This window comes from Hyaena hyaena, unplaced genomic scaffold (genome assembly GCF_003009895.1).
Source record: "Hyaena hyaena isolate Hyena2069 unplaced genomic scaffold, ASM300989v1 scaffold_756, whole genome shotgun sequence".
Lineage (NCBI taxonomy): Eukaryota > Metazoa > Chordata > Mammalia > Carnivora > Hyaenidae > Hyaena > Hyaena hyaena.
Genome location: NW_024081384.1, coordinates 229,007 through 247,267, shown reverse-complemented (window position 1 = coordinate 247,267; position 18,261 = coordinate 229,007). Strand labels below are relative to the sequence as shown.

The following is an 18,261-nucleotide window of genomic DNA, read 5'->3' as shown; positions in this document are numbered from 1 at the left end:
GTGGGCCCTGGCATTTTTACAACAATTTTTACCAAACATTCAAGGAAAAAATAATTCCTCTTCTACAGTTTCTCCCAAGGAATAGAAAAGAAAATACTTTCCAGCTCAGTTTGAGGATTGCATAACTTTGATACTAAAACTTAACAATGCCAGTATTAGACAAGCATGGGCCAGTTTCACTTATGAATACAGACAGAGATGTCCTGGATGAAATATGTGCAATCTAAATCAAGCAATAGATTTTTCTAAATTATTCCTGTGACCAAATTGGGTTTCTGTTTGAAATACATTGTTGGTTTACCATTAAAAATCAATTTATATAATTTAGTGTGTTAACAAAAGGAGATTAAAGCATTAATCATCTTAACTGATGCAGAAAAAGAATTTCACTTGAAATATATCCAATATTTAAATTCATGAGTTCATATTGAGACTTTAAAAAACTAATTAGTCACCATTGGAGTATTCTAGTGAACAAAGTTGGTTAATAAAGGGAAAGAATGAAGTATTTGCCTTGCTTTTAACTATATTAATGGGTAACCAAATAGTATATTAGAGGGAATATCTCTTTATAAAAGTATTTTTATATTTAACTTAACTAGTAAGTTAAGGAAGAATAATAGAAAAGAATATCACCATTTTGTAATCCTCATAAATTAATGGATCTAGGCATTAGATCACCAGCAGTTGCTAATATCTCAGATAGAAAACCAGATGACCTGTACTCCCTGACAGAGATCAAAATGCCACTGTGAAGGAGTTTTCCTACCTCTTCCTTAAAAATACTGAATGTGGCTAAACCTCTAGACCTATTTAGCAATTTATAGGAACTACAAAAACAACAACATTTAAACAACATCGTATGGATGTCATCATCAAAATCAGAAACTGCTGAGCACAGGACATGGTTTCTTCAACAAATAAATAGTGAAAAAAAGAGAGTAGACTCTTGACTTAAGAGATATAGCAGTCAATCATAATGCATGCCTCTTATTTGGCTGCTGGCTGAAACAAACTATAAAATCAAAATCATAGTTTGTAACATTTGAGACAACCTTTAATGTTCACACAGTGCATAGTTCAGAATGAAGCTTGTGCCAAGGGAAATTAAATACAGTTACTGCTCTTTTCTGCCTAGCCCAGACCAGCAAACATCATTTGACAAGATCAGGAGACTAAGGGAGGAATCTGAGATTTATTTATCTTAGCCCCAAACTGTAGTATAAGTGGCAAATCATAAAAGCAGCAACATAGAGGTAATAGCACCACAAGAATAAAATTTTTATAAAGAGCAAGACATTTGCTCTAACAGTTTCTGTTTAAAAAAATATATGCCATAAAATATGAAAATCTGAAGTCTGTAGTAGAATCAATGGCATGTTTATCGGTTTTTGTTTGACTTGCGCAGTGAAACAGCAATAAGTTCCCAGTAACATTAGCTTTATCTGGATAGTAAAATGAGGAAAACAAAACAAAACATTGGGATCTGTTGGGCTATTTGATGGATAGCATTACTGAGGCCAGTGTCGTAGGTATTCTTCAAAGGAATCCTCTTAGGATTCTAGATAATCTTAAAACAGCCCTAGGACATGCATTTGGTTCTTAGTTCTTGCAGAGTTAACTTATTTGGTACTCAGGAACTCAAGAGCTTCTATTCCATTTGGGATTTCCTGAGGTTACAGTAATGACCCAGACTTCTAAAGGATGTACTTTTGAAACTTTTGAAGCATGATTTCCCACCAAGAAACTGAGATCGAAAATTGATCCATGCCTTTCAGTTAACCACTTCTAATGAGAACTCTGTTCCTTGCCTGAAAAGGCTTGATCTTTCATGATTGACCAGGATCTCTAGGGGCCCTTCATTCCTATCACCACCACAGGTAGACCCTGATAAGATAATCTTGGAGGCAGGGCGCCTGGGTGGCTCAGTTGGTTAAGCGTCCAACTCGGCTCAGATCATGATCTCCCAGTTCGTGAGTTTGAGCCCCAAATCAGATTCTCTGCTGTCAGCTCAGACATCTTGCTTCAGATTCTATGTCTCCTGCTCTTTCTGCCCCTGCCCTGCTCACCCTCTGTCTTTCTCTGTCTCAAAAATAAATATTTAAAATTAAAAAAAAAAATCTTGGAGGCATCCTTGGTCTCATAAAGGTAGGCAAAGTCTCCAGGAATATTTCTCCCATCTCAAAATAAGCAAGCAAGCAAATGGAAGTTGGACCAAAAATATCCAGGACCAAAATGTCTAAAAGTTAAGGTGGTTGCACTTGAAACTTGAGACTACAGAGGCCCTGAGAGAGTTGTCAGGGCTGCAGCAAAGGGAGCCAGAGCTGTTAGGATGTGGCTTGGACCAGTAGGCAGCAGAATGGGGGAGCCAGATTTTTATAGCAACAATATAATGACTCGAACCAGCTGGGAAGTAGCATGTTGGATCTAGGATTCCTACTCACATAACCCTTAAGAGGTATAAAGTGGTTCTGGGTCTGGGATACAAAACTATCAAATGTTTTAATCAATAAAGGATGCAGTTGGAAAGATGAGCACACTACTCAGAAATGAAACTGTTTAGAGAAGAGAACAAATGGAATTTGTAGAAAAGAAAACATAGTTATTGATACAAAAAATAAAACTAATGGGTTAAAAACAGGTAAAAGGGTTTGTGAACAGAACAAAAGGAAAACTACACCTAGACATATCTTAACAATGCTGCAGAACACCTAAGAAAAGATCTTGAAATCCACCAGAGAGAAGGTACAGATCCTCAACAGAACAGCAGAATGACAGACTTCTCTACAGCGAAGCAGATAGCAAACGATGTCTTAAAGTGTTTGTAAAGCATTTATTACCCTAGAATTGTGCTTGGCAAGATACTTAGTAATAATTAGGACAAAATACAGGCAACTGTTGCTAAATTAAAGCCAAGAATGTTTCTCACCACAAGACCTTGCTCTAAGCTAATGGTTTACAACCGAGAACAATTTTGTCCCTCAGGGGACATTTGGAAATGTTTGAAGACTTTTCTGATTGTCACTGCTGGAGATGCTGCTGGATCTAGTGACTAGTGGCTAGGGATGCTCTTAAATATCCTACGATGTACTGGACATCCCCCACAACAAATAGTTATGTGGCCTTGAAATTTCATGGTGCTGGGTTTGAGAATTTCTAAAGAAGGGACCTCAGTGTCTTATTTGTGTAGTAAAATAAGCTACAAGAAATAGTGGACAGAACAGTAATATGTGAATCAGAGGAGACAGTTGAAACTGAAGTGCTCAAAAGTGTTTGTGTTGTTTGGAGGATGACAGATTATTGTTTAAACTCACTGAACAGTTCAAGTAAAATACACAGTAAAATTTCAAAGGTAATTACTGAAAGAATGTGCAAACTCCAAAAGAAGAAAGAGAATAAAGGGAATAAGGGAAAAGCAAACCAAAAAAAAAATCCGGGGAAATGGGCGCATGCGTGGCTCAGTCGGTTAAGCATCTGACTTCGGCTCAGGTCATCATCTCACAGTTCATGAGTTCGAGCCCTGAATAAGGCTCTGCACTGACAGGCTCAGAGCCTGGAGCCTGCTTCGCATTCTGTGTCTCCCTCTCTCTCCCTCTCTCTCTATGCTCCTCCCCTGCTTGTGCACTTTCTTTCTCTCTTGCTCTCTCTCTCTCAAAAATAAATAAATGAACTTGAGAGAGAAAATGAGAATGAATCATAAAAAAAGACCAAATAGAAATTTTAAAATCCTATCTTGCCAGTTGTTCTCTCCTTTTCTCTATTCTGTTTAAGCCATGGTACTCGTTCTGTTTTATGACTGCATTAAGATTGTTTCTGCTTTCGGATTTTTAAAAATTACTATTCCATCTGCTTGAAATACAGGCTTTTCCTGAACATCCTGTGTCCAGCTCCTACCAACTCATGAGAATCAATTGAATGCATCTCTTCCCAAAACCATGCTCAGTGACTTCACATTAGTAGTTTTTTAATTTTATTTATTTAATTGAGAGAGAGAATCTTAAGCCAGCTTCACATCCAGCATGGAGCTCTTTCTCACAACTGCGAGATCATGACCTAAGCTGAAATCAAGAGTCAGATGCTCAACCACCTGAGCCACCTAGACACCCCAACACATTAGTAGTTTAAAATTGTCATGTGTGAGTATTTACAGTGTGGAAATTGACAGTCACTATAAATCAGTTTTGCGTGTGTGTGTGTGTGTTTAATTCTGTCTTCTGTGACTCCATATACACACGATGAAAGTAACATCTTTAACTGCTCTGTCTACTGCTTATATCCCCAGGACCTAGAACAGTGCCCGGCACATCATAATAACTTAGTAAATGTGGGGTGCCTGGGTGGCACAAGACGGTTAAATGTCCGACTCTTGATTTTGGCTCAGGTCATGATCTCACGCTTCATGAGTTCAAGCCCCACGTCAGGCTCTGTCCCGTTAGCACAGAGCCTGCTTAGGATTCTCTGTCTCTCCATCCCTCTCTCTCTTTTTCTCTCTGCCTGCCCCTTCCCTGCTCATGCACACTATCTCTCTCCCAAAATAAATAAATTTTTTACAAACCTAATAAATCCTTAGTGAATTAATTGAATAAATGGATTACTTAAAAGTGGTGATAGATTTAAGCTGTGTCATTCTCTTTTTAGAATTTTCTAGAACCATTAGAGGAAAAGAATTACATTTTCTTTTTTTTTCCCCCTTAATGTTTGTTTATTTGCTCTGAGAGAAAAATGCATGTGCACACAAGAGAAGAGTAGAGTGAGAGGGAGACAGAAAAATCCCAAGCAGGCCCCACTCTGTCATTTTCCTCTTTTATTTTTTAGGTAACTTCTTATTGTGGAAATTTCCAATGGCATAGAAAACTAGATAGAGTAAGATAGTGAACCTCCATGAAGCCATCATTTAGTTTCAACAGTGTTGAGACTCTGTTTTCAAGCCCCACCTAATTTTTTCCTGGAATATCTTAAAGAAAATTCCAGACATCACATGATTTTATTTACTTTAAAATAAATTTTTTTTAAATGTTTCATTTATTTCTGAGAGAGAGAGAAAGAGAGAGAGACAGCATGAGCAGGGGAGGGTCAGAGAGGGAGACACAGAATCTGAAACAGGCTCCAGGCTCTGAGCTAGCTGTCAGCACAGAGCCTGACACGGGGCTCGAAAACAACAAACCGTGAGATCATGACCTGAGCCGAAGTTGGATGCTTAACTAACTGAGCCACCCAGGCGCCCCTGATTTTATTTACTTTTAAAAGAAAACAGCTTGTATTTCAATTTCTCTGTTTCAGAGTTGTTGGTTTTTTTTTTTCACATTTGATTAGAGTCAGGATTCTAACAAGTTTCACATCTTGTACTTGGTTAGTATGGTATTTCAAGTCTCAAGTATTAATTTACCTTTTTTAGTTTATACCATTTATTAAGTCAGATTATGCATCTTTGTGGTGATGTTTAGCATGTTCCTCCTTTCCTCTGTTTGTGTTTTTTTTTTTTTTTTTTTTTTTTTGTGAACTGATAGCTTTAAGATAGCTTGATTAGATTCAACTTCCATTCTTTTGGTAAGAAAACACCATAGGTGTACTTTTTATCATACTACATTAGGGGAGTGTGTCACCACTTAACAGCATTTTTACCATTGATCATTGAGTTTCAGATCACCCTTACCCATCCATTATAAAGTTATGTCATAGCCTTTCCTCTGATGGTTTTAGCAACCATTGATGATGATTGCCTAGATCCATTATTTCATTAGGGGTTGAAAATTGGTGAATTTTTTTCTAATTATTCCATCTGCATTTAAAAAAATCTTTTATTTAAATTTCAGTTAGTTAACATACAGTGTTATATTAATTTCAGCTGTACTATATAGTGATTCAACAATTCTATGCATTACTCAATTTTCATGATGAGTGTACTTTTTAAAAAATTTTTAAGTTTGTTTAATTATCTTGAGAGAGGAAGAGTGAGAATCCCAAAAGGTTCTGCGCCATCAATGCAGAGGCCATTGCAGGGCTTGATCTCACAAACCATGAAATCATGACCTGAGCTGCAATCAAGAGTTGGACCCTTAATGGACTGAGCCACCCATCACCCGTGATGAGTGTACTCTTAATCCCCTTTGTTTCACCCATCCGCCTTCCCACCTCCCCTGTGGTAACCACCAAGTTCACTAGAGTTAAGAGTCTGTTTTTTGGTCGCTCACTCTCTCACTCACTTTCTCTTTCTCTCTTTCTCTTTTTTTCCCCTATGTTTGTTTTGTTTTTTAAATTCCACATTTATTAGCTAGAGTGTTTCTATAATGAATAAATTTTCTTTAACTTTTTCATTACCTGGAAATACAGTTGGTACAGGAAAGGCAGGATAATTGCTTGATTCTTTCCATTTACTGTTTTTCAGATATGTTGTTTCCTTAGTAACTCTGCAAAGGTGACTAGTTTTTTTTTAGTATATTGGATATTTCACATATTTACTTTTCACTTCATTGCATTATTTATTTTTAAGGCTCATATTATCCCATTTTTAGCCAGTGGGGACCCCATCAGGTCACCATTCCTGTCCTTTAGCATGGTGCAATTATTTTTATAGCTTGTTGGCTGTTTCCCAAACTTATATTTAAGGCTATGGGACTTTTTTTTTCTTTTTTTTTTTTCTGAAAGAGAGAGAGACAGCATGAGCAGGGGAGGGTCAGAGAGAGAGGGAGACACAGAATCTGAAGCAGGCTCCAGGCTCTGAGCTAGCTGTCAGCACAGAGCCCGACATGGGGCTTGAACCCATGAACCCTGAGATCATGACCTGAGCTGAAGTCAGACGCTTAACCGACTGAGCCACCCAGGCGCCCCAAGGCTATGGTACTTTAATTTCTTTAAATTTTATATTAGTATCTATTTTCTCAATATTTAAGGTCTTAGTTCTTAATGACATTTATATATTTTTTTATTTTCTCTATTTTTTTCCTACAAGGTGATTATAATTATATAATTCTTATACAATACAGAACCAAAGCTAAGGAAGTACTCAACACAAACTCTGCTGTCGTAGGGAACCCAGTCTCTTTCTCTTTTTTTTTTTTTTCTTTATAGCTGGTTCACCAAATTCTTGTAGAGTACCTCTTTTAGCATAAAAAAAAACATGTGGCAAGAGTTTGTAGAAAAATAATTCTTGGTTACATGACTTAATGTCATTCTTTTTAACTAATATCATTTATAAAAGGTTGGACAGATGTGTAAGTAGAGAGCTTTTACTGCTATTATTCAACAGCAATAGTGCATAAGGGTATTATATACTAAGGACTCAGTAAGTACTTTTTAAAAATTTTATTCTAGATTTGGGTGATTTTAAGTGTAGGGCCTCTTTATTAAGAAAAGGAATGACCCATGTTTTCCTCTTAGAGATTTATTTTTGCTCCTCTTCGAGAGGGAGCCATGTTCTCCAAGCAATGCTAATTGAGTTCTGCCCTCAGGTTAAAGTTTGAATATGAGGGGCGCTTGGGTGCTCAGTCAGTTAAGCATCTCACTTTGGTTCAGATCATGATCTCACAGTTTGTGAGTTTAAGCCCCGCATTGGGCTCTCTGCTGTCAGTACAGAGCCCGCTTCAGATCCTTCACCCCCGCCCCCACTCCGCCCCTCCCCTACTTGCGCTCCCTCTCTTTGTTTCTTTCAAAATAAAATTTTAAAAACTTAAAAAAATTAGTTTGAATATGAAAATGGGTTCTGTTAATACAGAAGCAACATGAAACTCTTTGGTGCTGATGCTTCTTTAATGAGAAACTAACTTGGTTTACTTTTTTTTCCAGATGATGGGCATAATAAGAAAGCTCGAAATGCTTATCTCAATAATTCCAATTATGAAGAAGGAGATGAATATTTTGATAAAAACCTGGCACTCTTTGAGGTAATATTTGGAAGGGAACCAGGGCAGAGATTTCAGGAATAGAGATTTCAAGATCGCTGTTTTCTATCCCATTCAGTACAGGCTGGATAATTTTAAGAATTAATTGTTTAAGTATAATACTTAATATAACTTGTCATTATAGTTTACTTATTTTATGTAATCTAATTATCACTGACTAATAAGTACCATTAAATCAAATTTCTGTGGAAATAGTGGACCTTCTTTCTAATTCAGCTAGGATATGAATATTTGCATTATCTACAAAGTGTACTAGTACATTTTTCAACTCCGTGTTTGGGATGACTGTCACTTACCTTAGAACTACTAAATCAAAACTCAGCATAGAAAGTAGGCTGCTAGATTAACAGGGCCTTGTGTGTCTCATCTAAGACCATATGGACTCTGATGGGGTCTGCAAACAGGTTATTGAAAAGAACCTACTTTAGTCCAGCACTGCCTTTGTGTCTGCCTTTGGAGAGTGATATGAGTGTTAGTTCTCTCAGTGTACTTATCTTTTAAATGATATTTTCTATCAGCTTACTTCAAGAAAAGATCTGAGGTGAATATTTAGTTCAGTCACAAGTTTTTTTTTCTCTTTTAATGTTTGTTTATTTTTTGAGAGAGAACGCATGTGCATACACAAGCCAGGGAGGGGCAGAGAGTGGGGGAGAGGCAATCTCAAGCACACTCCGCACTGTCAGCATAGAGCCTGATGCAGGGCTCGATCTCACAGATCACGAGATCATGACCTGAGCTGCAATCAAGAGTCAGACCCTTAACTGACTGAGCCACCCAGGTGCCCCTCAGTCACAAAGGCTTTTTATTGAACTATCCAAGTGTGGTGTAATAAGTAATAGCCATAAATGTTATTATAATGTCAGTAGCCTAAAGAAAGGGGCATTAGAGTTACAGATAATATTATCAACATTTTTTACAAGATTATAGCTGTCGGTAGGGGCCAGTGTGAGTTTGTTTTTACTGTAAAGTTAAGCTATTAGAAAGAATTGTAAAGCTTTTCACTTAAGAATTTTATAAGGATTCTTGTAGCCCTGATTGATAGTTTAACTTGGAAGAAAAATAAAGCCTCACTGATAAATTTTCTTAAAATATTTATCCATGAAATATTTTCTCATTTAATTTGCGTTTTTCCGATAGATGGAACCTTTTGATGCTTATGATTCCAATGTTCTTCATTACTCATTTCTTCCATGTTTATGACTTTCTAGGAAGAAATGGACACACGACCAAAGGTATCTTCTCTCCTCAACCGTATGGCCAATTATACTAATCTGACACAAGGAGCAAAGGAACATGAAGAGGCAGAGAACATCACTGAGGGGAAAAAGAAGCCCACCAAGGTGAGGCCTTAGGATAACCATGATAAATAAAAAGAGTCCCATATATAAGAAAGAAGGAAATACCAAGTCATCACTCTATGCTCAGTAACTATTTAATGCTTGGTTTATGCCAGGCCCTGTTCTGGTCACTGGGGTCATAGCAAAAAAGAGAACATACAATGCCCTACTCTCAGGCAGTCTAAATTCTAGTATGAAGAGATAGTTGTTAAGCTTTATATTACTTTTTGATAAATGCTCTAACAAAAATACAAGCAGGGACAGATAGTAGCTACACTTGTGACATAACGTAGGCAAAGACTTGTCAAATCACTTTGTTGGACACCTGAAACCAGTGTAACATTGTGTGTCAGCTCTACTTCAGTAACTAACTTTTCTTTAAGGCAGGGTAAAGAGACCGCAACTGGCCAGCAAGAAAGCCAGAACAGAGGGGGTTGCTGTTGTAGGCAGGTTGGTCAGGGAAAGACCTTCTGACAGTGATACTGAGCAGAGGCCTAACCAGTGTGAGGCAGTGAGCCGCCTCATTGGAAAAGAGCATTCCAGGGAGAGGAAATAGCACTTCAGGAGAAGAGTGTCCCTACCCATCTGCTGATGCCTTCTATCTATTGTGAAGTGGTTGGGTTTTTCAAAGACTACACTTCAGTTTTTCTCAGAATGAAAATATGGAACAAGGTAGCTTTCTGGGTTGTTCAGGAATGAAGTGATGATCTTCATTTTACCAACTGTGTTTACCAGCTACTATGAAAGATTTATACCATACTCTAAAGGAATTCCATCAGGTCATTATTCAGTTTAAACGAAAAGGAAAAGCTAAGAGCTTCAAAGAACAGAACATTTTAAAAGGGGGGATTGTGGTCAAATACCTATATAAAAACACATGGGGACTTGTATAAAGTAAAATTGTTAGAGATGTAGGACTATTAAAAAGTTATTGACATTAGTGAGATGGAGATTTTATATGTGCCTCTTATAAGATATTCTAATTATCTCTGTTTTGTAATTAATATGGTAGTTTGGGAACACTTTTTGATACAAGTAAAGGAATAAAAGCATGGCTTCTGGATGACTATATAATTTTTTTTTTTGGTCAACATCTTTCTTTCCAGACCCCTCAAATGGGTACTTTCATGGGTGTCTACCTCCCCTGTCTACAAAATATTTTTGGAGTCATCTTGTTTCTACGCCTTACGTGGGTTGTGGGCACGGCTGGCGTTCTTCAGGCCTTTGCAATTGTGCTTATCTGCTGCTGCTGTGTAAGTCCTAAGTTGGCTCTTAGAGATCACTTGGAATGTTGCAAGGGCTCAAGATTATATGCACTTGACCTGTTTGGGAATAAAACAAAGACTAGTTGGGAAAGACTCATGATCTCAACAGGAGAGATTATTTTGATATTAAAATCCGAAGGATTTTCAGTTATTTAGGGCCCACTCTTCACTGCTTAGATCTGTAACATGATGTACTAGAAATTACAAAGGAAGACTTCTTTCTAGAGGAAGTACACAATGTAGTCCTTGACTTCAAAGAATTCAGAATACAAACCACTTGCGACTGATAGCACCGAAGTTGTGATAGAAAATGATGACACACTACGCCAGTATAGTTTGGAGGAACAAAACTTGTTGTTGGGGTGAGGGGTGTTTGTTGTTTTGAATTCGCATCCATTCTCCCTTCCCTAGAAATTCAGGTGTGCTTTCCAGGTCCTCTCTCCACTCTACTGAGGACATTCTGATCTTACTTGAACTTAAATTCCTCTTATGCACATATCCCAGCCACAGCTATCAATTTTATTATAAGTTGATTATTATAAAAAATCTATTTTTTATTCAGTTATCTGCTGATCTCTTTCATTGCTATCATTATTATACCCTCCTCGTGCATTATGCTCACTGAGTACATAGAAAGCAGAATAAGCAAACACAGTTCCTATCATTAATAACTTAAAATTAATAGTACCACCTTTATTTTTTCTTTCTTTCTGTTTCTTAGTCTTAAAACTTCGGGGTACCTGGGTGGTTCAGTCGGTTGAGCGTCCAGCTTCAGCTCAGGTCATGATCTCACAGTCTATGGGTTCGAGCCCTGCATCGGGCTTTGTGCTGACAGCTCAGAGCCTGGAACCTGCTTCTGATTCTGTGTCTCCCCCCCTCTCTGCCCTCCCTTGCTTGTGCTCTGTCTCTCTCTGCTTCTCAAAAATAAATAAACATTTAAAAATTAAAAAAAAAAAAACACAAAAAAAACCTTCAAGGCCACGTTTGGCTCCGTGGTTGCCTCTCGCATCTAATCAGCTACCAATGTCAATCAAGTTTCCCTCTGAAATCTCTTACACACAATGCTTCCTTTATATTCCTGTTACTAGCACTACATTCCTTACTTTTCACTGAATAGCCTACTAACAAGTCACTCTGCCTTCATCTGCTCTCTATCTGCAGTCCATTCCATACTCTGCTGCTCCCAGACAATGTTTTCAAAATACAGTTTTTATTAGTTCAGAAGTCTTCAGTGGTTCCCCTCCTTACTAAATATTATTACTTTCTTGTAATAAGCTGGTTCTCAGTCAGTTTCCAGTCTGTTTTCCAAGTTAACTAGGAGACCAGGCTGAGATCAGTGGTTCCTACCAGCACCTAATCTACTGCTTATGACATAGAAGCATTTTAACAGAATATTCAAGATAATAGTAGTTTGACTATTACAGTGAGTCGAGCCACATCATATCATTTCCTTGTTAATAGGTATGACAGCCAACTCCCTCCATAAAGTAGGTAGAGTTAATTATTCAAACAGTGCTCTGAAGTCCACAGATGGGAAAATAGTATAGAAATGTCATCTTTATAACAGTAACAGTCTTCTCTTTTCACTTCCTTTACAGACAATGTTGACTGCTATCTCCATGAGTGCCATTGCCACTAATGGAGTGGTGCCAGGTCGGTAAGCTAAGACTGGATTTCAGGGATTGTCAACAATTACTGTATGTTTATGTTATAAAGCCAGACATGCAAACTTCCAAGAAATAGAATACTATTTAGTCTGTTGGTCATAGACATTCACATTCTGACTTCAGAGTACATTCTTTAAAAGTCTCTTTATGTACTAAACTAGGGGAACCTCACTCGGTGTTGGTGGGAATATAAAAGGATACAGCCACTTTGGAAAATAGTATGGAAGTTCTCAAAAAAATTAAAAATAGAAATACCATACAATCCAGTGATTTCATTGCTGGGTGTTTACCCAAAGTGAAAATGAAAACAATCAAAAAGATATGGGTGCCCCTATGTATATTGCTATATTATTTACAATAACCAAGATATGGAAGCAACCTAAGTGCTCATCAGTAGATGAATGGATACAGAAGTTGTGGACACACACACAAAATAGAATACTACTCAACCATAGAAAAAAAGAATGAAATCTTGCCATTTGCGACAACACAGGTGGACCTAGAGATCCACTCTTTGCAAATGAAATAAGTCAGAGAAAGATAAATGCCATATGATTTTACTTATATGTAGAATGCAAATAAATAAACAGACAAAAAAAGAGACTCCTAAATACAAAGAACAAACTTTGTTTTTGAACATAACTTTGTATGTTATGATGGTTGTCCATAAAAAGAGGAGTAGAGGGATAGGCAAAATAAGTGAGAGAGAATAAGAGGTACAAACTTCCATTTATAAAATAAATAAGTCATGGGGATGACAAATACAGCGTAGGGAATACACTCAGTAGCATTGCAGTAACATTGCATGGTGACAGATGGTAACTGCACTTACTGTGGTGTGCAGAATATGCAGAATTGTCAAATCACTATGATGTACAATTGAAACTAATATACCATTTATGTTAACTTTTTACAATAAAAAGGAAAAAAACTCATCATGTTCTAAGCTAGAATCCTTAATTTGTATCACATCTCTAACTTCTTTTAGTTAAGAATATATTTTTATTGGGCTATCTCATGCCTGTAGTAAATATTCTTTGATATTTAAGTAATACTGACAAACTGTGCTACTTTGTGTGGAGCATTAGCTCTGGAGTGTATTATAAAGGTTTTATCTTTTACTTCCCATTAGCAAATACACTTTTTATCAAAACATTCAGTTTTCAAAAGCTTGAAGCATTTATCCTTCTTACTTATGACTTGTTTACATGCTTCTTACTGATGTATTTTCTTTATCCTGCTTACACTCTGTTTTTTCTTTTAGCTGGGGGCTCATACTTTATGATTTCCCGGGCCCTGGGCCCAGAGTTCGGCGGGGCTGTTGGCCTCTGCTTTTATCTTGGTACCACATTTGCAGCGGCCATGTATATCCTTGGTGCCATTGAAATTTTTCTGGTGAGTAATGGCTTAATTGTGGTCTACAGTATAGAAAAGGTAGAGATTTGGATTTATTTTGTTGTTTGATAGCAAAAGTTCTGAGAGATCCGCTGTAGAATCAATCAAGTGATTCACTGTTAATTTGTTGTTGACTGACTTCCTGTTGTGAATATAAATCAGAAAGGTTGCTAGTATCCGTTGCCTGCCTACTGCTTCCCTTCCACCCATTCACCAACACCCTACCACCTCACCCAAGAAGTGAAAGTCATGAGGCAAGACTTGCACTACCAGGGAAAAAGTAAAATAAAGTTTATCGCTTTTGAGATCTTTATCCCAAAGAAATAAAATGTTTTTCATTTCTTTATTCACTGGAATATATTTTTTTCTACTATTTAAAATAATGATAGGTAAGTAGGAAAGATAAGATAGGACTTAAGAGAATCATTATAATTATTTTATATAACCCTTTGAATAAATTGTTAATGCATTCTTTGCTGTTTCCATTGGGAAATGTAGATATTCAGAACAGCATGTAGCCTTAAAAAAAGATCAGGACTATGCAGTTTCTTCAGGAGTAGGTTAAGTCTCCAGTCATTTTCTACCTTGGTTTTGCTGTCCTTTGTGAAAACAAATGCAAACTACAACAGTCCTCTTAGTTGGTAACTGTAAAATGACCTCATTTTTTACTTCTTTTGCTCAACAGGTATATATTGTCCCCCGAGCTGCCATTTTTCGTAGCGATGATGCACTCAAGGAATCAGCAGCCATGCTAAATAACATGCGTGTCTATGGCACAGCCTTCTTGGTTCTCATGGTATTGGTGGTATTCATCGGTGTACGCTATGTGAACAAGTTTGCCTCACTTTTCCTGGCCTGTGTCATTGTGTCCATCTTGGCCATCTATGCTGGAGCCATCAAGTCTTCTTTTGCCCCTCCACACTTCCCGTACGTGTCTTTTTCTTACTGGGTGATCATTACTGGGTAGCCATTGACAATATCTGGTGATGTGATCACTTCAAGTACAATTTCACGGAGTCCCTGAGATTTCACTTGTGAGTAAGCTCAGTTAGCATCTAAGCAGGAAGCCTCCCAGCAGACTAGGTCATGTCAGTCCTCTTCCTTATGTCCCAGGCATAGAACTGGCTGCTGTAACCATCGTTTGGTTGTAGATACTAAGTTTTTTTTTTTTTTTCCAGAATCTCCTTATAATGGTTGTGCATGCTTGAACTATTCATGAAGAGCTTTACAAATAGTAAAGTTAATACCAGCAGGCTTTGTAAAGTATTTAAATGTTGGATTCCTATTACTAAATGAAATATCAAGAGAGTCAAAGAAACCTAAGCTCCTATTTAAATATTTGTAATTAACCTTTTTATTTTGCTATTAATATCATAGCAGACTTTCTAGTCATAAAGAGGAATAAATGTCACATTATTTGCATATATATCTCTCTATAGAGAATATATTCCGTACCATGAGTAGTTTAAGTACATTAAAGTGTATTTTTTGAAGTAGCAGTGGATTTGTACAGATAGGTGACTCCCAGTTCATCTGCTCTGTTTGACTAGCTGGCACTGTGTGTTTGTAATCTTGCTACAGCGATTGTCTTTAAGAAGTCGTCTGGACTATCCAGGTATCAGACTCATCAGTCCTAGTTCATTAAACCTGATTACAGAGAAATAGTTTTTTCAAGATGAAAAAACAGATCCATAGAGATTAAATGACTTGCCCCAAAGTTAGTTAATGGCAGAGCACAAACATGAATGCTTTGATTTCCTAAACCCTGGTGCAGTATTTCTTCTACTGTGTATGCTAAATCATGTTAGTGATAGATTCCATCATCAATTTTTAGTCTGCTCATTTACGGGCTGCTGCAAGCCCAAAGTACTGAAGGCTACTGGATGTCTTCTCTTGAGAAACTCCCTTTTGCCTGAAGTTCTTCTTTGATGCTTCTCTCTTTTGGTGGGTAAAAGGTCATGATGTGTGGTATTTTCTTTAAAATATTCCAGCAAAACAATACACATCCCCTGGAGGAACACATGAAACAAGACTGGGCAGTGTTGAGTTGTTGAAGCTGAGCAATGGGTACATGGCTCATTAGGCATGTAGGCTGTCATTTTGCAGATTTAAAAAGTTGCTTTGTTCCTCTTGAGAGTTACTTTAACTGTGGGTGTATTATTCTTTTGTTCATATTTATAGCTCTGGGTTAAAGAAAAAAATAAAATCAGCAGTTATTATTTGTAATACCCTTAAATACCCTCAAATACCCTCACTCCCACTGGGTCTAGGCTTACGTTCAAAAATAGTTTTCTCTTAGGCCATAGTGGGATGTGCTTTCTATTTCAGCCAAGCTGTTTTTCTCAAAACGGTAGCCAGAAGGTTTGACCTTTAGCAGAGCATTTTTAAATGTTATGAACATAAGGCTTTTCTAGGCCAAAAAAATTTTTTTTGTCAGGAGAACAAAAGGACTCTAGGATTCTTGTAGGCCTAACAATAGGTTAATGGCCTAGAAAATTTGGAAGATGAGTAAGCACTGTGTCTTCAGATAGTTTTTGTATTTGTATTCTGTCACTACCACTTACTACCAGTATGACTCAGGCAGACTACTTTATCTCCTTAAACTTCAGTTCCTCCATCCGCAACATAGAAGTACTCATGCATATTTTGTGAGATGGCTGTCAGGATTAAATTGCAGAAAATTTAAATAAATCTCCATTTACAGAATGAGTCAATAAATGTTAGTTCTTTTCCCATCCATGACAGAAAAAGCTCTTAGACATGAGGTGGGTTTTTTTTTCCTTTACTAATCTATTTTACTAACCTATTTCTAACCTGTCTTCTTTTTTTTTTTTTTTAATGTTCTTTCCCCCTTGCTTCATCCTTCTCTCTCTTTTCACTTAGGGTCTGCATGCTGGGTAACCGCACCCTTTCATCAAGACACATTGATATTTGCTCTAAGACCAAGGAAATTAACAACATGACAGTACCATCAAGGTTATGGGGCTTCTTCTGTAACTCAAGTCAGTTTTTCAATGCCACCTGTGATGAATACTTTGTTCACAATAATGTCACTTCAATCCAGGGCATTCCTGGATTGGCTAGTGGTGTCATTACAGGTAAGTTAGGAGGTTTTTGAACAAGTTTTTAATTTGTTTCTGAGGAAAGCAGGCCCTTCGGTCTTAGACTCTTATCCATGACCTCTCACTGCCCGCCTTACGCTCAGCACACAGCTCTTAATTCAACACCTTTCTACTTTTCTGTTAGTGAACTCCTTTTTCAAGACTCCTTGTGATGTTTTCTGCTAAAATTTCCTACCCTTTGAGAGCAGAGCTAAACAAATCACTTTTTGAACTGGGATGAAATAATAAAATATCTTGTGTTACTGTAAAGTTGCCAATGTTCTTCGCACAGTGATAGCTAGAATGGAACTGTTTCAGTGTCCCCACATGCACATGTGTGTTTTCCTAATTCAGCCCAATTTCTGAAACTCTGCTTAAGTGGCTTCTGTCTTAAATGTTTGGTTCACAGTTTCTTTGTATGTAAGCGGGTTTACACTAAGGTGTTAGAAGTAGTATTGATTATGGGGCGCCTGGGTGGCTTAGTCGGTTAAGCGTCCGACTTTCGCTTAGGTCGTGATCTCGCGGTTGGTGGGTTCGAGCCCCGCGTCGGGCTCTGTGCTGACTGCCAGCTCAGAGCCTGGAGCCTGTTTCAGTCTGTGACTCCCTCTCTCTGACCCTCCCCTGCTCACGCTGTCTCTCTCTCTCTCTCTGCTAGAAATAAATAAAACATTTAAAAAAAAAAAAGTAGTATTGATTACTAATTTTTTAAAAATAAGCTTTGCAGGGCATTAATCTTTAGTTTGTTTAACTTTTACTAATTTGCATTTGTAAATTTAACTGCATTTGTATGTACCAAAGCCTTTTGTCAAATTACATTTGAACCATATGAGAGAGAGCATTAGGTTTTTGTTTATGTGCGCTTTATTGTGTAACATAGACCTGTGCTCATGTAGAACAAACATACCTTTAAAAACTATATAAATGAGGAATCTGATTTAGAATGTTGCTTAGGTCGAAAATTAATTACCTTCTTTTCATACTTCGGTTGTTTATATACCATTTTCTTCCCACTGCAGAGAATCTTTGGAGTAATTACCTACCAAAGGGAGAGATCATTGAAAAGCCCTCGGCCAAATCTTCTGATGTCTTAGGCAGCTTAAACCATGAGTATGTCCTTGTTGACATCACCACCTCTTTTACTCTTCTGGTGGGGATCTTTTTTCCCTCTGTCACAGGTAAGCAGAAGGGCTATTTTATTTTATTTCATTTCATTTTTTTAAATTTTATTTATTTTTTTATTTTATTTTTGTTATTTATTTACTTAATGTTTTATCTATTTCTGAGAGACACAGCACGAGCAGGGGAGGGTCAGAGAGAGAGGGAGATACAAATCTGAAGCAGGCTCCAGGCTCTGAGCTAGCTGTCAGCACAGAGCCCAACACGGGGCTCGTACTCACGAACCGCGAGATCATGACCTGAGCTGAAGTCAGATGCTTAACCCAACTGAGCCATCCAGGAGCCCTGGCTATTATCTATTTTAGAAGTTATCAGACCCAGAGAGTGATTTTTCTTAAGACACAGGCTTCTCAACGGGGAAAAACTGAGAGCTTTCCCCCTGAGATCAGGAACACGACAGGGATGTCCACTCTCACCACTGT

At 37.5% G+C, this 18,261-nt stretch overlaps 1 protein-coding gene across 2 annotated transcripts in view; it reads left to right on the top strand.

Moving 5' to 3' along the window:
- Positions 1-18,261, top strand: part of SLC12A6 (solute carrier family 12 member 6) — a 93,407-nt gene that overhangs the window by 53,967 nt on the left and 21,179 nt on the right. For both annotated transcript variants that reach the window (XM_039218321.1, XM_039218322.1), the window contains exons 3-10: positions 7,783-7,880; positions 9,107-9,238; positions 10,342-10,488; positions 12,099-12,153; positions 13,432-13,562; positions 14,248-14,489; positions 16,446-16,660; positions 17,680-17,838. In XM_039218321.1, the coding sequence (XP_039074252.1) occupies positions 7,783-7,880; positions 9,107-9,238; positions 10,342-10,488; positions 12,099-12,153; positions 13,432-13,562; positions 14,248-14,489; positions 16,446-16,660; positions 17,680-17,838 (1,179 nt within the window). The remainder of the gene's footprint in view (positions 1-7,782; positions 7,881-9,106; positions 9,239-10,341; positions 10,489-12,098; positions 12,154-13,431; positions 13,563-14,247; positions 14,490-16,445; positions 16,661-17,679; positions 17,839-18,261) is intronic.